Consider the following 23374-nt stretch of genomic DNA (forward strand, 5'->3'; position numbering starts at 1 on the left):
TTAAAGGTTTGCAGACCAGCACGCCGTCCAGAACTCCTCAGACATCACAGAGAAGCACGTCTTCGTTTTGCACGAGAACATGAAAACTGGACCCACAGCCAGTGCGCTCGTGAGGTGTTTACAGATGACTGCTAAGGCACTTTACGAGCTTCTGATAGCCAAGAGTCAGTATAGACGAGACGAGAAGAGAGTTTTTCACCCATCACCACACTCAAACTGCGATTTTTCATGGAGGGTCAATAATGGTATGGGGAGGTATAAGTTCCGATGCTCGCACGGAGTTAGTTATCGTAGATAATGCCTTAAATTTGATCAGGTACATTGAGGAAATTCTCCAGGAACATGTTCAGCCCTATTACAGGTTTATCAGTGAAGAAAATTTGCTACTAATACACTATAACGCACGTCCGCGTGTCGTACGATGCGTATAAGAGTACCTTCAAGAGCTTATTATTGAAAAATTGGAGTGGCCAGCTCGTAGCCCGGATCTTAATCCAATAGAACACATGCTTAAAAGAAACATTAAGTTCGATTCCAACCCAGCACCAATGTTAGATAAGCTTAGAAATAAAGCTGGGGCCGTTTGGTATACTATAGCTCAAGTGGACATCAAAAATGTCTTCTAGAGTATGCCAGACTGGATGCAAACAGTGTTTAAGGAAAGAGAAGGAAACACCCTATATTAAAAGGTTCAATTGTTTTTATGGAAACGTTCTTTCTAATTTTTGTGCATTTTTTAAGAAATCATTTAAATTTCACAGGAAAAGCGTAAATTCTTGTTTAATTCATATCTACGCGGTAGTATTTCTTATAAACTTCCAATTATTACTAAAAGTTAGTAAAAACAATAAAGTAACTAGTTTTGATTAAATTTTTATTGAATTTTGTAGTAGATAAGAAATAGTGTTATTTTACGCAAAAATTTGCAGTGGCCAAGATTCCGTGCCGGTGAGTGTATTTTATACCCGTGCGATGCCGGAGGCCGGAGCGGGCCGCTATATTTTTATACCTATACAACGTTCACAATTTTTCTGTAGTGTATTTAGTATCAGCATTGCACCCGTGCGAAGCCGGGGCGGGTCGCTAGTAGCCTTATAAATCACGATACTATGAATACAAGGAGAGCAACAATGAAAATGTTGCAAAAATGCTTTTCAGAGCAGAAGAAGTTGCTAGGGTCAGCTAGTTTTAATATAATTATAATTTAAAGAAACTGTATGTCAAAGTATTTCTATGACACAAAAAAATATTGTGCTATAAAATAAGTAGTTACCTAAAAGTAGGTCATATTTTTGGCGCATAAATTTTTATTACCCAAAATATCCAAAGAAGAAAGTTACGGATTTCTAAAAGAAACTTCTTATTTAATCGCTATTGTAAATTATGGATATCATATAACAAGACTAAACGATTAGTTGATTGATAAAGCGATAACAAAACATCTTTGTCAATAAATATAATTCAATAACATTTGATAATGGAAAATAGCCCATTTTTAAACAGAAATAGATAATAAAGATATTTTTTCATACCTTTGTTACGTAGTGGTTACGTACGTATATTTTAACACCATATAAATATGGTGAGTTAAAACTCACCGGAATTGTCATAAAAATGTTTAATTTTATTACTGCCCACGGAGAAACGACCCTAGTTCCATGTATTTGCTACGGATGTGAGCCAAAAGGTGTAAAAAATGAGTGAGTATAGTGGGCAACTGATCATCCAACTAGGTACTTTTCAATAAAGATTGATTCTTTTCTACTGTTTAGAAATGTATACCTACTTCTTTATTTTCAAAGGTCCTTCAATTCTTTAAATGTCTTCATTTCTAACATACATATTATCAAGAGATACCCATTGGCGCGCAAGATGCTGCCATTTAAGTTTCCAATAAAGCACAATATTAATACTAAGTGAGTAAATACCCCAGTTAGTGTTGCTTGTGCCATTTGTGGACAATACTGCAAGTTCACGCCCCTGGCTGGGACCATTCTTTGCCAATTACGTTTCAGCCTTACATAACAAAGATAGTTGCATATTGGATGCATTGTTGTTATAAATATATAACAATTTTCTTTATTGGTAAACTAGCGAGTGCTTCGCGAAGATACAAGTTATAATGTAAAGGTATGTTGATTTGCAATTTTTTGTAATAGGTATTATTATCAGACATCTTTTAAAATCGCCTGTTTATATCAAATTTATCTACCTACTTACCTACCTACAGTACGTGTGTATCTATGGGAATCCCCCCGTGGTCCACCGCCATAGCTTAGAAAAAAATATCGTTGAGAAGGTTTTATACCGACCGAGTTGTGTTAATATATTTAAAAACACAAACGATTAAACGTCTATATTTATTTAACTACTGAAGATTTTATAATTTACATAAAGGATATTATAGTTAATTCTACGTGTATTTAATTATAAATAATAAAATTACTTGATCTAATTATGTATTAATTGCATATTTGAGCAATTTTCGCAGAATCTGTGAAATGCGCTATAGGCAATTAGGATAATTCCTCCGGTTGCCGTTCTGCACAAACTAAAACATAACTACTGTATTAAATATTGCCATAAAATTCCAAAAAATCATAATTTTTATTTTAATCTTTTGTAGCATCCGTCGCCATATCTAAAAACGGTGTCTTAATATTATAGATAAGTATTTGTTTGTCCAAAAATTTCCGTCAATACTTTTACCGATACGTTTTCCCGAACATTTACCGATAATAGTATGTATAATAATTGTTGGCTAAATTTAGCTCGTTATACTATTTTCTTGTTAAATAAAACAACTAATAATGGCTGATATTTAAAGTTGAGTTGATTGATTGTAACAAATTGAACGCAAATGATACCTAGTACCTACTGGGATCAATAAGGTAGTTCATTCCCGCGACGTGTTCCGATCCGCTCTGTTAATTTGTTGATTTGACAAAGGTTCACATTTAACATATCAAAATACTATCGAATTGCAGGTATTTGTTGACCAAACAAAATAATTGCAATATCATGATTAATGCACATGAATCAGCCATCAGATAATTTGTATCAATATTTCTCGAAGAATAAATGGAAACACATTTTGAAAGAATGGTACCTAGAAGGCATGGGATACTTTCCCACTCAAATTCATAATCTACCATTATGTTAAGATGTAGCTTTAACTGAATGAATGAATGAATTTACTAAATTTTATTAAACTACTTTAATGGTTATAAGTAATTCTGATAATTAATTAGGTACCTACACGCGTAAAACGAAAAGTCTGTAATAAATGTTTATTTATTTCTTTCTGATAGTTTTCCATAACATTTTCAGTACGTATTGTGAATATTGAAATAACGCAAATTCGTCATATTTATTAAAACTATTTCCGAACTGACTCACACCGTCACCTAAATAGCAGTTAGTGTAATGCGTAGGAGTTTCAAGGGCGCACAGATTGATGACAATTAAACACTCTCAATATTTCTGTGTTCTAGTGGAGTCATTAGCGACACTGGGCTATTACATTATTTTTTTCATTTTCCCATAGGTATTAGAAGATATATTGTAGCCGTTGATTCGGTTGGTATAATTTCAAGCAATTGAAATAACGACGTTACGAATAAGGATGCTATTTTTGTCCAAGCAAGGCTAAACACTAGCATACAAAAGTAGGAACCCTAATAAGGAGGCAATAGGTAAAATAATAAAGCAATTTATAAAGCCGTAGAAATATAGAAGAATAAAGCATAATAAGGCTAAAAACTAAAACTGTATTTGGTAGCATATTATTCTATCTTGAAGATTTTAAATATATATCTTTGGAAACTAGGAAGCCAGATTTGTCTAAAAAGTTCGCCAAAAGAATGTTTGGGTTGTGGGTTGCAAATGTTTGTTTTGTAGTGGGTGCTCTAAATATTTTAAAGTATATCATTAATATACCTACGTAAGTTCAAAGACATTTAAATGACCATGAAAATTAGACACAAAAGAATTAACCGAGTAAATCTTTTGAAGGCAGCTGTCGTACATTTTTAGCAAATTTCAAGGAGACATAACCACTGACCAGTGGATATTCTATTAATTAAGCTATTAATATTTTATATTAAATACGCATAAACAAAATATATTAAACAGAATAATTATGTCAAGTGTCAACATATTGCCAGTTCTACGATTTAATGTTTAAGTATGTTTAGTTTGTTGTTTGCACAAATTTTCACGAATAGAAGATTCTTTTCTGTAACCGGAACCAGTGATGCTTTAATCGTCATATTAATGCAATGCAAAATGCTGATAGATGTTCAAGTAAATTCTTATTCCCTTATCCTTAAAATACCATGTATCTGTGCCCAGCCAAATTATTAAACTCATATACCTATCTATGAAGATCGTGAACACCCTAAAACATCGTGACCTTAACCCAGCCACTAGATGTCAGTATCTGGTTCAGAACGTCGAGATTGCAACACCTGCGCACGCGCCGGGCAAGAATAACTCGGTCCGGTGCGCGCCGGTTCACGTCGGCGCGCTCGTTACGGGGTTGGCGGGCCAAGTAGGAAGCGGCCGACGCTTTACCAGCGGACGCTGCTTGCTATTATTTTAAGATTTTTTTTGGGCGCAAATCTAGACGGAGCGTGACGAAATATGCGCGTTTTTTATAGAGATAATTACCCTTTTAAAGACCGGTGCACGAAATATAAATGAATGGCTTTTATGTTTATTTCTTTTTCGTTTTGAATGGATTTAACATAAAAAATATAGCTGATCTTGAGCTGATCCGGTACAGAGTTGTCTTTCTTGGCCCGAAATGTCATCCGCGTGAATTTTTATTTTGGTAATTTTTGGCGCAAATTTCTTAAGGGTTTCATTAATGAATATCTAACATTTTTTATTTCGTCAATATTGCTGTAAAAACGACGAATTATAATTATTGGTTATGCTAATTTATCACTTACAATCAGTCTATAATTAAACAACTAGGCTTATCATTAAAGAGAAAGTGCGTTTGTTCAATAAGAACAGGATATCAGGATAAAATAGCTTCTCCGCCTACACTGGCACACCACCGACCACGTAACTAATTGTAAGGATTCGCAAGTTCTGATGAAATGAATTGGCGCCGTCGATCTGTTGTAATATCACAATAATAATTGATATTGTTACATAGGACGGCCCGGCTTCACCGGCCCATCTGAGAATAGTTGATGGATCGTTCGAGAGAAATTGATATGAGTAAAGGGTTGGCAATATGTACTAGGTAGGTACATAAGTTGTTTTAATTGTTAAGTTTCATATGTTACTAGCTGCTCCGCGCGGTTTCACCCCCTTGGCTCTACTGCTGTTGGTCGTAGCGTAATGATATATAGCCTATTGCCTTCCTCGATAAATGAGCTATCTAACACCGAAATAATTTTTCAAATCGTACCAGTAGTTCCCGAGATTAGCGCGTAAAATGATATAGGCTATCTAGGTACATAGCAATTGGTTTCGAAATCTAGACCACTTAGATGGCTAGGTGTCGATAGCGGATATGCATGATAGGCTAAGATGTTTCTAAAGTAATGTAAATTAATAAATAAAGTAAACAAAATATAATTTTCATGAGGAATACTTTGGTTATCCTTTTGATACTACTTATCGTATAACTGTCTTAAATTTATAGCTTCTGATTTTTGGTAGGTAGGTACCTACCTAAATAGTTCAATGTTATATTTTACTTTTGCTACACATGAAATAATACTAGCACCAAATTTATAATCGTGAAAGTTTGCGAGCATTTAACTATGCATGGATTAATGTTTGTGACTCTGTTACGCAAAAATAGCTGATCCGATCTGCATGAAATTTGGTACCTACAGGGAGTATAGTCTGATTAGCATATAGGTTACTTGTTAAATCAAGCAAGCAAAGCTACGGCTTTAATAAATTATTATAAAATTTCGTTGGAATTTACTGATTCCATATTAGTCAGCAGTATAGGTCTAAATAAAGTTGTTAGGTAGGTATTTGTTGCTAGACGTACTAAAAAATGAATCAATAACAATTTTGAAGATTAAATTTGCGCTTGGCTTGAGAATGGACTTCGGAGAATATATAGGTAGGAATATTGTGTAAGTATAGCTGTATGCATAGGTACTGTTAGTACAGCTACTACTGGTAAATAAAATTTAAATAATATATCGTGCTTTGATCTCTCAGAACTTCGATGATTGCTCATCAGAATCCATATGCATACCTATTGTGTAAATAGCTGTAGTTTGTATTATGTCATTGTAATTTTAATTGTTTGTATGTAATTGCAATGCTATTCTGTGTTTATTCATCAATATCTACTACCTAGTTGTATACTTCCTTACATATCATAAAAGATGCATATAACGTTCAACAGCCAACAGGTACATAAAAATAACCGCCAAAATCGTCCTGGATACACACAAATATAAATAATTGATCATTACAGGAGCTGATACGAGGAAGGTGGCCTGGCGGTGTGATTGAAGCCAAGGTGAACGGATATAGGGTGTTAACAGGAAGACAGTGATTTCTCGTACGATGCTATCGGATTGCCTCACTGATACGTACGAGAGGATCCATTGACGACGTCATGTGCGTGTAGACTGAGAGCTATGTGTCCTGGATAATTTATTACATTTTATTTTAGGGGGAAATATTAGCTAAGGCTCTTCCTCTGCTAGGGTGGAGGTGATTGCTCACCATCCCGTACCGCCAGCTCGGTTCCCGCCGCAACATAACTCCAAGTTCTAATCTATATTGTGGGGGTTGTATTTTATAAGGATACATTTTAATTGGTGATAATTGGCAACATTATTTCGGGTTTAAATTAAACTTTCACTGTGAAAAGTATTGAATTTTAATATAGGTAATGTAACTGTAAGTCGTAAATCGTAATGCAACATAAAAAATACAAAGAGTTGCATATAAAAATTAGTAGGAATAGCCAAATACGGTTTATGCAATAATTATGCAAAAATCATATTACAGTAAATTAAGACAGTGTTACTGTTTTTCAGAGGATAATGAATATTATGGTATCGATATTTAATATTTAAGTGTTTTACTTAGAACAAAGCATAATATTGTGTACCTACTCGCTTAGCCCGAGCCTTCATGAATATATACCTACCTCCAATATTGTTACATGACTGCCGATCCCTGTACAAGCTTTCATTATCAATTTACATATTTCCCTTTCAGTTGTATTGTCACTATTTATATTTATGTAGATATATTATATAGATATCCTATATACAAAATATATGAAAAATCATCAAAATCTGCTCAGCGGTTTTAGGCATGAAAAAAAAACGAACAAAAATGAAAACAAGCATGGAAATTTCATTATATATCGTACTATAAGATATAAAAGATGTTTTAACGGATTTTAAACGCGATTTATTCCTTATACTCTAAGATATCCAATGTACAATATGACGAAATAAATTATAGGTTCCTCAATAAATTGATAATGACATTGAATCATACCAATATACTGTATGACTGAATGTAATGTGGCTTATTACTTTCGTATGCCTTTGAGATTGCCCAAGAATCAAGAGAGACTAAATATGTAAAATGCCTAGTAATTCATACCAAAATATAAATAAATAGGTAAATAATTATGTATTAAGATATATATCGTCCTTATGAAAATATAAAAATAAATCAAGGAATAAAAAAAAGAAAAACAAAATAATTTGAAAATAATTTATTAACATAGGAACACATTATACAATTAATAACCGATATTTAACTGACACTTCTAATGGAATATAAAAGTAGTCTTTTTCTGACAAATAAATTGTTTGCTTTTGAATATCCTAAGATCCATATAAAATACCTTTTGTAGCGATTTTGAAAGATTAAGTAAATTTAAAATTAATTAATAATTCTGGTATTCTAAATATTAAAAATTCTAGATTTTAATTTAGCATTGAGGTGAATGCTAAGTAATTATTCTTTATCTATTCTATTACCAACTACTAAAAGATGACACCGTATACCTACAGTGCTTTTTTCGTGTTTGTGTGTTAGTACAATTAGCCAAAAAAGGTCAAAATTTCGAAAAAAAAAACCGAACACAAAAGAAGAGAAGACCACTGAAAAGAAAAAAGTTTTTTGGCACGGTAATTTATTCTCTCTTACAAATTTATTTATATTGATTAAAAATCTACTCCTTATTATAATAAAATTATATTTATATTAAAGATAATTAATCATTATTATAAAAAAAAAAATCATAAACAATGTGATGACTCAAATATTATGTTATTCTATCATATTTTACAATGATCATATTCACAAATATATTATGGATAATACATATAATTTTATCGAATAATTACATTATCTACAACTTACTTTATTTATAATATCCATATTAATATATTAAATTCTAAAGTTTTCTACCATCTCTACTATGGAGCTCTATTGTCATTATAAATGTAATTTAAAATTATATAAACTAAATAAAAAGAAACATTACCATGTGAATTCTATCACATTTAATTATAATTAAAGGATTTAACTATTAATTACTTATTTTATAAACCGAGATGAATTTTGAATTATTCGGGTAGTTTTTTAAATATTAAATTTTTTACAATCAATTCCTTTCACTCACCTGGTATAATTAATTCACTTTATAATACTGTGCAAAATAAAAAATACTTGTCATGAAACAAAATAACCATTTTAGACCAGATTTGTTAATTGTTTCTGGTCCCGAAGGAACATAAATTTTTTTGGGATTTATATGTATTATTAGTTACATATTTAATAATTCAAAATTCAGAAACACAGACAATTTTCACATTCGTGGTACAAAAAAACTGATACTTTTTACATTCATAACTATGAGTAATAATGAAAAAAAAAATTACATGAATATATGGAAGACCAAATATTGTAACTGTATACAGTAAAGAAATTGAACATTTATATGTTAAAAACGATGTTTTCTTCCGTTTAATTATTCAAGTTACTCCATACAATCCAGCTATTTTTATATTCATATGACTATAATACTATATAATATACTATCGAATATTGATTAAAAATCAACCAATTTAAAGCATGTTAAATGCAAAACTAAAATGACAATTATTTGTATAATAAATCTATATTGTAAATGAAACATATCTAACTTCCTTTTTTGCTATAATATAATTAAAAAAAATAATATGTTAATATGGAATATCTATTGCGTATAAATGCAAATATAATTACAACTATTATTATCTTTTTCTTGTTGTGAACTATGTTCTTATGTACCTAACTAAAATTGTTTTTGGGAATGACAAGAAGCATGAAGAAAGTGTAAACGGATGGTTCTTTAAAAGTGCTAGCTATAATTATATTTAAGTGATAGTTACAAAGTGAAGTATTACAAAGATATAGAAAATTTGGAACGTATAAAGTTTCAGAAAATGTATTACGAATTTATCATTACCTTACCTACTTATTACCATTTTTACAATTAATTGCTGTAAAACGCACTTTAGATACAATATATAAGATTGTATCAGTAAACACTAAATAATTTTCGAAAATGAGCAGATTTCTCAGTATTTACAGTTACTTGTTTCACATTCAAAATCTAGAATAATTTAAGGGTAATTGGGAGATTTCAGTTATTACAATTTGAGTTATAAAGTATGGTCGCGAACCAAGAAGAATTTCGCATATTGTCCGGGTAAAACCCATCTTTGCCACTCCTGCGTAAAAATAATGTTGATGTCTCTCTAGTCGAAATTATTCCTAGTTCGCCCCCGTACTACAAGAGCCGGTGTTATGAATTCTTCAGCCGATAGAGTGTAGCTCGCTGCTAGTAGTTGTAGAGGCCCGAGTTTAAGCTGGTATTGATGCAAGTGTCAAAGTTATGGTTTCTTCAACTAATAAAATATGTGCATAATTTGTAGTCTCGTCTGAGCACCATGTTTGAGCTGGTAACATTGGCATTTATAACTGTAGAGTCAACAGTACTGGTAGAGCAGCGGCTAGAGTTGTGGGTAGAACGAGTAGTAGAAAAGCCAAATCCGAATCAAGTTTCATTTTGTATTTCTGACTGTGCTGGTAGAGCATCGACTAGAGTAGTTGATAGAGCCAGGACTAGAGAAGTAGCCAGAGCCACAAGTAGAGCCAGGACTAGAGTAGCAGTTAGCGCCACAAGTAGTCACGAGTACAGCCATGACTAGAGCAGAGGGTAGAGCTATAGTAGAACCACAGTGAGACTAACGGCTATAACCACGACTAGATCTTCACAAAAAAAATTGGTTGTCTGTAAAGTCGGTTTACTGACGATAGTTGAACGTGACAACGTCCAATCGGACTTGCTTCTTTGTCGCTCGTTCCGCGCTCTCGCTCGCACTTCAAGCCTTACATGGAACGCCTCAGAGCGAGGTAACGCCGCATGAGTCATGTTTTTTCGTGCGTGCAGCCGGCTTTATCGAATTATAAGACGTTGTCACGTCAAAAACCACGACTGTATCCCCTATAGAGCAGCATGTAGAGCCATAATTACAGCAGCGGTTATAACCACGACTAGAACCACCGTTAGAGCTGCGACTAGATCCAATATAGAGCAGCTATAGACCACCAGATCCACCGGCACCCTCTCTAGAGCATAGCCGTGTGATCTCCCGTGTTATGATGCACCGCAGCCGCTAGAGCCGCATACAGCGCATGCGCACACCCCGGAGCTGGCAGTAGTGTTAGCACCCGGGCCTCCGCCCCCGCACGGGCTTCCGCCCCCGTGTAGCGAGCCACGCGCGCCATCGCGGCTGCACTTAACTGCAACAACCGATTACTTGTTGATTTTTGAAGTGAAACTTCTTTAGGCGCGTTGAAAGTAAAATTTCAAGGTCAAGTCATGGAGTAAAGCGACGATTTTGGTATCTTTGATTCTTGCCAAAGAAGTTTCACTTCTAACACGTGCGCTCGGCACACACGCTCTTTTCTCTATAAGTCGCTTCCGGAATCTTTCGGCAGCTCTGACAAGCTGCTGAGCGTTACGAAGGCTTTATCTTTAACTGTTTTCACACCTTTTTCTACGCAAAATAGCCGCAGAAACATGGCGGAATTTTTATAATAAGTAAATATGTTAAAACATTACATTATGGATTTATTTCCTATTTCTAGTGTTAATAAAAATACAGAAAGTAATATAATATCAAGAGTTTAGAATAGAATATAAACTGATTAGATTAATTTTGTAATTGGAAAGCACATTTTCATTATTACATCATTTCTTTTTGCACGATGTATATTCTCAAAAAAACCTCATTACATCTTAACCCTATACTATACTTCGACTTGTTTTTGATAAAAACGAACTTGTATAATTATGGTCCGGGAGCCAGCAGCAGATTTTATGACCAAGTTCCTCTCAAGCGGTAATTAGTAAAATGCATCAAAGTATAGTATTATAAAGCCTCGTGAACGTCAGCTGGAGCTCGGTTGGGGGGAAGAGCGGTTGTAGCCTCCCGTATCAGCTGACGGTTTTTCCACCAAGATACAGCCAGCTGACATATATATTTATCCACAGTTACATATAAGCTATTATCAGGTAAATTTTTGTTTGAGAGGAAATAACGGAAAATAAATTTTTCTTTAAATTTAACTTTCATGTTCGAGACACCAGCTGACGTATAATACACCATGTTGTAACCAGCTGACTATTTTTTTTCGTTGAGATATTGGGTTAGCTACAATTTGACAAATTTTTAGCTGAGAGGAAATGAATGAATGAATGTATTTTTTTTCCTATGTGCGTGGGAGGCTACAACCGCTCACCCCCCCAACCGAGCGCCAGCTGACGTTCACGAGGCTTTATAATACTATACTCTCATGCGTCTGACGAATTATCTCTTGAGAGGAAATAGTTAACCAAATTTGCACCTGGCTCCCTAACCATTAGAGTCGATACGAAAAATCAATCACAATTCATGAACAAGGGTGAGGGAGGTGATATCTATTACCAATAAATATTCAATTTATATTACCTGATATTCATTGTCTTCATCCAGCGCCACGCGTGATTCAGACATCCTTGGATATTTTCTTTGTGTAACGTGAATCTATAAAATAACGATATTTTAATTCTTTTACCATTTTGACACATTTGATTAAAATTTAATTTTGGATTTATTTTTGGAATAGAGGTAATTTGTAAAACCAATGAAGGTTAAGAAAACTTGAATATTTACTTATTCATTCAAACAATCATTATATTTTGATGTACTTATTGACATGACAGATCATGTTTTATTTGAATAAATGTACTAAAAATGTATTTCTCACTATAATTTGTACATTTTTTTTTGATTATTTTGTGCTCAAAAAGTTCTCCATTTTTATTTATTAGCTTCAACTTACCTCTATAATTTGTCCCTCGTAAGGTCCCAAAGTACATAACTTGAAGTCTATCATCTCTATAACACGCTCCGACTCGGGTTCCGCAATCACCAAAAACTACGAAATATTTTAATCTATATTAAAAATAGGAATAGCATGTTGTGGAATAATAGATGGGATAAATCCGATACAAAAAGATAATTTAAATTGGAACACAATAGAGCCATTAAATCCACTAAAATATTCTAAAAATGAAGTAACAAGTAAGAACTCCATCGTTTTGTTTTGCCTCCATCTAACATGTAAATTACAAATGAATTAGACTACAGGCCCGTGTTGAAAAAATTATGGGTCATTTGACCCACCACCTGACCTATCTAGAATGATATAAGAGCATAAAATAATAAGATTCAGCACTAGGACGTCACTTGTAAGCTGTCCACCTGAGTGGCGATGAGAATTCGAAGGTTCAGGTAGAGATTTTCTCCCCTTGTCTCCATGATTTTTGTACGGCGTTGCGGAATAATTGATTAAAAGTAGTATAGAAATAGTATGACACAGATGCCGTACAAAATCAAATGACCAAATTTACCCCGGCAACTGTCGAAAAATAAAAATAAATTCCGACTTTGTGGACCACCATTTTTGTACGGCATCTGTGTCATACTATTTCTATACTGCTTTTAAGCCATTATTCCGCAACGCCGTACAAAAATCATGGAGACAAGGGGAGAAAATCTCTACCTGAACTTTCGAATTCTCACCTGCACTCAGGTGGACAGCTTACGAGTGACGTCATAGTGCTGAATCTTATTATTTTATGCTCTTATATCATTCTAGATAGGTCAGGTGGTGGGTCAAATGACCCATAATTTTTTCAACATGGGCCTGTAGTCTAAATAGGATGACTGCATGTGCATAAACCATCCAGCTAGCTTAAACTTAACTAAAGCAATAGATGGCGTTAAATTTCTAGGAAAATTAATATGAGTGCACCAGATAAAGTTTTGCAAGGACTAGGTTACAAGTATGGTCTGGTTTCCGAAGGATATGGTTTGCCTATTTTGGTACTAGATGGCGCTGAATATTCAGAAATATTTGTGTACGGTGCGGTAAATATAATCAAACTTTTTGTGAAGGTATGTACTCTTCTAGTAAAGTTTCAATAGTACTACATAGTTTTGTCTAGTTAGGTTAGATGTCGTTGTCTATCAGAGCTTATTCAAGTCTAGGTAACTGTAGGACTATTTCATTAAATTCAGTACTAGGTGGCGTTGTCTCTATCTCAATGTTTTATGTTATTAAGGAGGGCATTCACAGTCAATTCATTTGTTGCAACATTTAAAGATTTAGGCGAAATAAATAGAGTGAAGATACAAATTTACGATGGTCCGTCGAGATTTACCATCATTTTGTGGGCGCCATTTCATACAATGGATTGACCGTGAATAGCCAGCCACCTTTCTTTATACGGACACTATTTTTATTTTCATCTTTACCTTGTGCGTAATAAGCAAATGTAGCTGAACATCAGCAAGTAGCACGGAGAATCCAGTGAAGGCAGCTAGTGATGATAGTCTGAAGGTCCATCGCACGCAGTCTCGCTGCCAACCGGTCTGCGCCTCTAACTCGGGCTTCGCCACCCAACGGGGCTACAGTATAATATTTTAGCTAATTATTTTGTTACTTATGTCCCCTATTTTTCCTATGGTGGTGATCCATTTTGAACATATTTTATTTCTGTATCTATACCAGGAAACGAGTTGTTGTCGAGATTTATACGACAGATACTGACGGATAATAAATTGAAAAATGAATCGCCAAAGAATATGCTAAGCGTAAAACTCGAAGACCGATCGACCAATTCGGTTAATTAACGCTTTTTTGGGGCACTACAAGTTCTTATCGAGAAGTAAAAAAGTACTAATCGAGAGAAAACGTGAAAAAGGTGCAATAGGGCAAAACAACAACAAGTGTTAAAGCAGCTAGTTACATTTACATATAATTACGATATAATTACGACGACGCGGTTGGCGCAGTGGTAAAGTAACTGCCTACTGAGCCGACGGTCCCGGGTTCGATCCCGTTTAGGGCAAATATTTGTGTGATGAACTCAATTATTTGTTCTCGGGTCTGGGTGTTATTATCTATATATGTATTTATTAAATATTATATTTATCGTCGCCTAGTACTCACAACACAAGCCTTAATTGAGCTTACTGTGGGACTAGGTCGATTTGTGTAATAATGTCCTATAATATTTATTTATTATTTATATATTTATATAATCCCACCTGTGGCACAGGATCCCATCCGGTCTGTGTGAGCAGGCCATGTCCAGCATACGCCACGAGATCAGCTGTAGCACTCAGCGGTTTGGTGATAGCACCCAATAAACCCCGTCGTAACGCGGCAGTCCCACTTTCTGTTTCGCCCACTGCCACTCCCACTAGTGGGTGGTGGGCTAGACCACCTACTGCACCTGTGTACAGAACAAAAATATAATAAGACAAGAAGTAAGAGTAATTGTATAGATGTACGATTATTAAAAATTAAGTCGATTTCTAGAGCTTTTTAATTTGAATATGATAATTAAATTAAACTAGAGATATTAGTTTAATTTAAGATTTTAGAGCATGTAACTCATTTTAATTAAGTGAACAAATTGTTTTTATGAATAATACAGTCTTCCTGAACCTAAATTGCAAATTTTATCAATTCTATACAATAAATTAACTATATTGTTATTAGACCGGACTCTCAGTGGAGTTTCGTTTGCAAAAATCGCGGACCTAAATCTGACTTCTGATATATATTGTATAGATCCCAGACATCCTATAGACAGATGTTGCCAACCAGTTTTGTGGTCCCCCTGCCCGCACCCCGGTAATTAAATATGGCATACAAAGAAAAAAATAAAAATTTCCAAAACATGCCGTGTGGGGTATCAAATGAAAGAGCTTATTGAGTAGATCACGAATATATAGCATACTATATACATTTCTTACACTTTCTCTAAGATTTTTTAGAAAATTTACGAAAATGGTCCATTTTTGAGTTAACTTTAAACCACTATAGATTGAAAACTCATGAATATATTTTTTAAATTATTATTTTAAATAATTAACAATAGTCCATTGTTTACGATTCAATATTTCGTACAGTGAAATAGTTGCATGGGGGAGTGGGGGGAGCATTCAAAGATGGCGAGTATATTTTCAAGTTCATATAGTATATAGTTATTTTCATCAAATCCACCACATAGCTCACTTATATTATATTACGAACTATTGAATCATAAACAATGGACTGTTGTTAATTATTTAAAATAATAATTTAAAAAATATATTCATGAGTTTTCAATCTATAGTGGTTTAAAGTTAACTCAAAAATGGACCATTTACGTAAATTTTCTAAAAAAACTTAGAGAAAGTGTAAGAAATGTATATAGTATGCTATACAGGGTGTCCCAAAAAGTAGTGATGAACGCAAGTTGGGAGGTAGAGGACCTAGAGGGCTATCCGAATCACCCCCATGTATGTTATGCGATTTTTCGTATTTTCGGAGTTATGACGTTTTTTTCAATTTTTCTGCTATCGCCGAGTACGATGATATTTTCACTCATGGTGACGTCAATTATTGCGGAATATGCTTGATTTTTTTTTGTGCTAAGCTGAAAGATAGGCCTATTATTAAGTATGGTAACATTTACTATAGTTAGAACTTTGAATGGAATAAAAAAAGAATTAAATGCCAAGAAAGATAAAATTACCGAGTATGTTCACCACTTCAAGGGCCCGTAAAAAAATAAAATCACATAAAAAAAGTTTTCCATTTGGCTTTTAAAAACTTGCTCTATCTATCAGGTAGCTACCCTGAAAATTTCATTTTATTATTCAGAAGGCTTCAATAGAAAAATTCAAATCTAAATGAGGCAAGTGAAAAAATTGAATTTACATGATGATTAATAAAAACAAATTAAAACCAATAACAAGGTGTTTAATTACCAGAAATTTTTAAAATAACCCTGCTGTTGCTCAGTGCAAGTGCGACATCATCGTAAAAAGTTGTCTTTTAAATATCTGAATGCCCTTTTATCATTTTTAATGGTTTCTTCTGCTTCGGGGTTATTTCGTCCAAATTATGGCAGTATCTCGTCTTTGTAGTATCCCCACGGAAAAAAATTAATAGGGTTTATGTCCGGGGACCGTGCAGGCCAGGCTAAAGGGCAAAGATACCCTGAAAGATAGATTGGTCGTTGCAGCCTGCGCATGCGCCGGTGACGCCTGCCTTAAATCCTGGCCTCCACGGTCCCTCGACCTAAACCCCATTGAATTGTTTCAATGGGGATACTAAAAAGACCTCGGCTACTTGAAAGAATGCCACAATTTGGACGAAATAACCCCGAAATTCATAGTAGCAGAAGAAACCATTAAAAATGATAAAAGGGCATTCAGACATTTAAAAGACAACTTTTTAAGGTGATGTCGCACTTGCATTGAGCCATAGCTGAGTTATTTTAAAAATTTCTGGTAATTAAACACCTATTTAATAGTTTTAATGATCATCATGTTAATAAAATATTTGCACTTACCATATTAGATTTCAATTTTTCGATTGAAACCTTCTGAATAATAAAATGAAATTTTTAGGGTAGCTACCCAATAGATAGAGCAAGTTTTTAAAAGCTAAATGGAAAACTTTTTTCATGTGATTTTATTTTTTTATGGGCCCTTGAAGTTTTGAACATACTGGATAATTTTATCTTTCTTGACATTTAACTCTTTTTTTATTCCATTTGAAGATTTAACGATAATAAATGTTACCATACTGAATTGACCTATCTTTCAGCTTAGCACACAAAAAAAATTAAGCATCTAGCGCAATAATTCACGTCACCATGAGTGAAAATATCATCGTACTCGGCGATAGCAGAAAAATTGAAAAAAACGTCATAACTCCGAAAATACGAAAAATCGCATAACATACATGGGGGTGATTCGGATAGCCCTCTAGGTCCTCTACCTCCCAACTTGCGTTCATCACTACTTTTTGGGACACCCTGTATATTCGTGATCTACTCAATAAGCTCTTTCATTTGATACCCCACACGGCATGTTTTGGAAATTTTTATTTTTTTCTTTGTATGCCATATTTAATTACCGGGGTGCGGGCAGGGGGACCACAAAACTGGTTGGCAACATCTGTCTATAGGATGTCTGGGATCTATACAATATATATCAGAAGTCAGATTTAGGTCCGCGATTTTTGCAAACGAACATCTCCTTGGAGCCTGCTCTATATCTTATTTACCTAGTATATTGATGGCAAAATTAGTTATGCCTGCAAAAAGTCCCGCCATGAGGTTCGGTGGTGGTCGCCGTCTGAAAATGTAATATTTATTTATTATTTATTTAACAATTTTATGTACCATTACAAATTTTACAATCATATAATATTAACAGAAAAGGAAACATTCACAGCACATAAGGCAACCTTATCGCTTATCAGCGATCTCTTCCAGGCTGCCCAAGGTAAAGGATAAAGATTGATATTAAATGGGTACACGGGTGGCAATGAAAATAAAGATAAAAGAGAGTAAATAAAATACATATTATATGAATAATAAAAGAAGATATAATACATACTATTATTTTGAAGGAAAAGCTAAATCAGATAAATGTTTATTTAAAAGAGTTTTAAAGGAACTTTTCGAGGAAGCTCGTCTTACAGCTATAGGCAAAGAATTCCAAAGTCTGATAGCGGTTATTACAAAGGATTTACCAAGGAAACTAGTGTGGTGAGAAGGAAAGCTAAGGAGAAGGTTATCAGCGGAACGAAGAGTATAAACACCTGAATCTAGGAAATTAAATTGTTCTTTTAAATAGGAGGGAGAATTGGGATCAAAGAGGATGGAAAATAACAACTTCAACGCATTTGCATTCCGGCGAAGTCTTATAGGAAGCCACTTGAGTTTATTAATGATATTGAGTCACCCTTTCCAATCAAAAGATAATCAATTTAAGCAACACTTCTTTGCATTTGCTATTAGAAAATCTATTTTCCAAAAGCTATCATCTACATTCAGACAGACACAATACAATCTCAGTATTTACCACTAACAAAGCCCCCTCAATTTTACATAACTTATACCAAACCGTTAAGGGCCGATTTTTCAATGCTTGGATAAAACTTATCGGTCCAATAAAGTATTACACGATAATATTAAAATGTCACGTAAACTGTCAAATACGGGCAACTAGAATACGTTTTTAAAATGGTAGTTTTATACACCATTCGACGAATAAGTTTTATCCAAGCATTTAAAAATCGGCCCTAGAAGAAGTTAAATGCTTGTAACCTAGCAGCCGCAGCCCGTCTCGCATGCTGTTCATCTCCCGCAAGCAGATCCAGGTTACGCGCTAGTGATCCTGCGCATGCGCTCAACGAGCGGAGTAGAGCCGCCGCTGCTGCGGAGGCTACGCCCCGTAGGCCTCCGCCCGCCCCGCCTACACGAGCTGCGAGTGCACCCGGGGCGCCGAGTAGTTCTAGTCCTCCTACTACCCAGCCTGTGTAGTGTGTATATAATATTTTGTTAACTGATTGCATGTTGTCGTTACCATACGAAATGGTTGGATGAAGTGTATTTAGTAGTCAAAAATATTTCTAAAAAAATTATAGAAAAATAAGCAAGTCGAAAATCACAAAGCGCATAAAATAACGAAAAAAAATTTAATTATAAAGAAGAAAAATTTAGAAGAAGAAAATAATAATTACTTAATTACCATTTTTTACAGATAAACACATCGACAAGAAATGCAAGTTATTTTTAAATTCCCATTCGTTGTCCCTATAGACAAACTATGCCCTTGTCAAGCTTAAGAAACAACTTTAATCTCACCAGCTCCCAAGATGGCGGCGGACAAGTAGTGCACGGTGAGCGCATGTGTCAAACGGCCTGGTGACGTCATCACGTCTTGTAACTGAAAAGCGCTTAGGCGCAGCGGGCTCTGATCAAGCGCTATGTACATGCGTACCTGGTTATAAAATAACTTTTGTAAATATATTAAACTAATTTAAATGTTTACTGTTAAATATAATGATGTAAAAAAATTATGTGTGTAATTCTAAAATAACCCACTTTCTTATAATCTTTATTATCAACATTTTATGCTATAAGAAAAAGACAAAAAGCTACAAAATGTGTTTATAATAATGAAGAATTAGCCATAGGATAGATAATTGAAAGTTTACAATATACCAAGTAATTACTAAATAATTCAACCTCTTCCTTTTATATTATAAGTACTAATTACTAATTAATATCCCTTACCGCAGTATGCAGCGTAAGTGTCAAGTCCAAAGGATGTATGAGCAGTTTCCTCAACCTCAGAGGGCGCTGCAACGACACCGCCTCAGCCAACGCGATTTCACTCCCTTCGTTCCCATCTATACTCCCTCTATCCCTCCCCGGGATAACCCTGACTAGACTGACCAGCGCGGAAACATAGGCGTCTTCTATGTATAGACCTAGCGGGCCTATACGCATCTCTATTTCTGTCAATTCTAAAAGGGAAGAATTTAATATTTATTAACACTGACCTAATCATAAAAGGAAGTATTATTTAGCAATCAGAGCAATCCAGATAGTTTCATATAGCACATCAAGCAAGCATTTACAACACGAAACATTTAACATTTGGACTTATATAAATTAGGCGGTTTTTACATGACCACAAGTAATATTATATGGAAATTATTTCCTACCTTCCGTTTTTCACACGATATGTTAGAGAATATGAAATTGAACCGACTCACCATTAAAGCTGTTACCACCAACGCTCCACTTATCGTTGCAGGTGACCACCATCAGCCTGGCGTCTTCCACCCTCATGTCGAAGTCCTCCTCCCCCATGTTCCACAGTGGTGGCCAGGGGTCACCATCCACGGTTTCTGCTCTGGTGGTAGCTACCACCGCGAAGTCGTATTGCCCGTCTTCGTATTGCGCGTTGTCTACTTGAACGTCGACTACCGAGATGGTCACTTTGGTTTTCTGAAAGGCAATAAAGTATTTTTTTTATAGTCTACCAATTTAGAACGAAAAGTAGTTGAAAATGATGAATTATTATTAGTGTAATAAGTTTTTAAAAAGCGTTAAGAAAATGAATTCTAGTTATTGCAAACTTGGTGCGAGCATATGATAAATTAAATTCTCCTCAAATCGAGTTTTAATACAGAAAATATTAGCACAACAAAACTTAATCATTTCTCCAACTATCAATTTTCAAGTATAATAAAAGCATTGATAATCAAAAATTAAGCTGTAACAGGCATACTTATTCTTCTACTTCTAGCAAACAATAATAATCACCCAAAATTAGACTCTACCCCCAGATTCTAAGACCCAACTCACCCTAACATTATCCTTCAGTGAAATCGCAGCTCTTTGCAAATACAACGCCATTATAGGCAGCTCCTCCGCAGAGCCGGCCACGCTGATCGCCACGCTGTCTATCACGCAGCGAATACGGTCCATTTCAGACCACATGTGACTGCTGTCTGACCATTCTGGATATTTTTACGAGCGTTTAGCATAAAATTCGATACTTTTTGTAATACGGAGCAAATTGTCAAGATTTGAGTTCAGTGACAAGCACAGTAAAAAAAATAATTAGAGACCTAAATGCAACAGCTTCAACTTATTGATAAGAAAAAATAATAATTGCTAATCATTTGTAAAATTTTACGTTTGTATGTTTTTATTTCATAAAAAATCTAGATATAGGTAATGGCTTAGTAATTCGTTGGATACGTTTAACATTATTAAAAATCAATAGGAACAAGATAAAAGTACCTAATGAAAAAAATCAAAGGCTATAACTATGTGTGGATTCTTAGATTGAAAATTGATTACATTATACAGTTAAACTAACCTGTATCGGTGACGCCTTGTAACATTATGGAAGTTTCCGACATGTCAGTATTTTCATCGTGAGCCACTGTTACCGAACTTTGAAGTTTGTCGAACGCGGCTGATTTAGAAACAAATATAAATTCAAAAATTTTATAAAATGCACTTGAAATTAAATATGTAATATGGATTTCTTATTTAACGTATTGTCTGAGTTTTGCACATAATCCTACTACTACTACTAGTGCAAATAATCAGTAACAATTTACATTTAAATAATTATAATTTCCCTTACCATTGATATCATTTCGCACAGCACTCGACAGCTTGGCGAGTGACGAATCTTTTAAGGCGTCTATTTCAGTCATTACTATCGTGTTTTGCTTATCTTTCTTGTCAGCCTAAAAATATTAAAATAATAGTACTTCATCATTCATTTAATCTTTCTCAACTAAAACGATGAAATTCACTATACAATATAAATAGTATTGATGGTACAATTTGTAAACTACTTCAGAAAAAACGAAAAAATAATAATAAAAGTAAAGAAGAGGAAAATTAATTACCTTGATGACTTTGGACGAGGAAAGTGATTGTGTAGTACTCGCTACTGATAGTAGTGGTGCGTCTTCGGGATCCGTTCTGCTACTAGATGGTTCTGGCATCACTGAAAATATTGTTTTGTATGACAAAATTTTCACGTAATCAAATTGTATACTTAATTTCATTTAAATTTGGTTATATTGAAAACTGTTTAGATATTTAGGTATTGAAGTTGTTTCATTAGATAAGATTGAAATTCTATTGAAAAATCCGACGAATTACACTAAAAATATTGGCTTTACTTACGATTATCATCAGCGGTGATGCGTTGTAGGCTCGCCTCACCATGTTGTACCTGAATAATATTAAATTTAAAACTTTAAACTCTGTTTTTTGTATGAATGCAATATTACTTGCGTTTTATCAAATGTAGTGTGTGTAGAAAAATTAAGTTGTGTTTACCTCTTTAAAAGTTGGCAACGAGTCCTTAGCTATAAACGGACCAACCAGACGGCGGCGTATATCACTTGCTGATATATCGAACTGTTAATAATAATAGCGGTTTTACATCAAATACATTACATAAACATAAAAAAATAACAAGATAGATTATTTTTTTAATAATTTTCCAGCTTCTTCCCATTCATCTTTCCATTTTATTAGCTTTTTTTATTTCTGGTATAGATACTCTATAGATCTGTTTCATTACTCTGAAAAATTATTTTTCAAGTGTGTTACCAAAAAATAATTGGATAATAAATAAAAAGTGTCCGACTACATTATTCGATAATATTTCAATCACCCATTTACCATTATTTAAATTTATTACTTATTTACCTGATCGATATCCTGCAACTCTATGAGCGTGGAGTGCGGATGCGTGCGCACGCGCACCTTGATTGTGAGTCCACCGCTTAGTTGTAGCAATTGCTCGCCATCCGCCACTGCCATTGGCTGACTCCAGTCGGGGTCTAGTTCTTCTGCGAAGGAGCAGTATTTTTTTTGTATTTTTCCACTAATAATACATTTTTTGTCTTTTTTTTTAATACTCAATAATTTATTCGTTTTTTTTGACAGATACACAAATCTCGAAAGTGTAAATCAATGTAAACGATCTACTAATTCGGAAATGACTGATTTCCTACTCTTATATTAACATGTATTTTTTATTTATTTCATCTTTTTTTCACATCTATTGCACAATTGGCTAGTGGCAATGCAGTTTATTCACTATATCCCTAATTCCCTCCCCACCTCCCCACAATCACGTCCACGACGAGTAGCGGCAGCGCATGTTACACACACTTAACCATACATGTTCTGTTTAAGACATGTTTTACCGCTATATCACTACATAGTATAAAACAAAGTCGCTTTTTCTGTCCATATTGCCCTATGTCCCTTTGTATGCTTAAATCTTTAAAACTACGCAACGGAGTTAGATGCGTTTTTTAATATATAGAGTGATTCAAAAGGAAGGTTTTAGTATATAATTTATTAGGTTTTAGTCAAAGCGGACGAAGCCGCGAGCGGAAATCATTGATAAAA

General features: G+C 34.3%; 1 protein-coding gene across 2 annotated transcripts in view; it reads right to left on the reverse strand.

Annotated features, from left to right (window-relative positions):
• Nucleotides 1-7711: 7711 nt before the first annotated feature.
• Vps13B (vacuolar protein sorting 13B) overlaps nucleotides 7712-23374 on the reverse strand; it is a 66258-nt gene continuing 50595 nt past the window's right edge. The window contains exons 71-89 of one of the 2 annotated variants that reach the window (XM_089695207.1): nucleotides 22664-22806; nucleotides 22289-22369; nucleotides 22133-22181; nucleotides 21850-21950; nucleotides 21579-21684; nucleotides 21306-21404; nucleotides 20786-20940; nucleotides 20191-20425; nucleotides 19706-19938; nucleotides 19274-19409; nucleotides 18734-18941; nucleotides 17686-17756; nucleotides 14667-14854; nucleotides 13872-14024; nucleotides 12394-12489; nucleotides 12021-12095; nucleotides 10335-10809; nucleotides 8790-10269; nucleotides 7712-8736 (exon numbers count right to left, since the gene is read on the reverse strand). In XM_089695207.1, coding sequence (XP_089551333.1) covers nucleotides 10636-10809; nucleotides 12021-12095; nucleotides 12394-12489; nucleotides 13872-14024; nucleotides 14667-14854; nucleotides 17686-17756; nucleotides 18734-18941; nucleotides 19274-19409; nucleotides 19706-19938; nucleotides 20191-20425; nucleotides 20786-20940; nucleotides 21306-21404; nucleotides 21579-21684; nucleotides 21850-21950; nucleotides 22133-22181; nucleotides 22289-22369; nucleotides 22664-22806 — 2303 coding nt within the window. In that variant the 3' untranslated portion in view covers nucleotides 7712-8736; nucleotides 8790-10269; nucleotides 10335-10635. Of the gene's footprint in view, nucleotides 10270-10334; nucleotides 10810-12020; nucleotides 12096-12393; nucleotides 12490-13871; nucleotides 14025-14666; nucleotides 14855-17685; nucleotides 17757-18733; nucleotides 18942-19273; nucleotides 19410-19705; nucleotides 19939-20190; nucleotides 20426-20785; nucleotides 20941-21305; nucleotides 21405-21578; nucleotides 21685-21849; nucleotides 21951-22132; nucleotides 22182-22288; nucleotides 22370-22663; nucleotides 22807-23374 lie in introns of both variants that reach the window. The other variant, XM_089695200.1, reaches the window with a different exon arrangement.

Source organism: Colias philodice, chromosome 1 (assembly GCF_061535455.1).
Source record: "Colias philodice isolate Cphi_HAF_F1 chromosome 1, ilColPhil1 Martin Lab GWU primary, whole genome shotgun sequence".
NCBI lineage: Eukaryota > Metazoa > Arthropoda > Insecta > Lepidoptera > Pieridae > Colias > Colias philodice.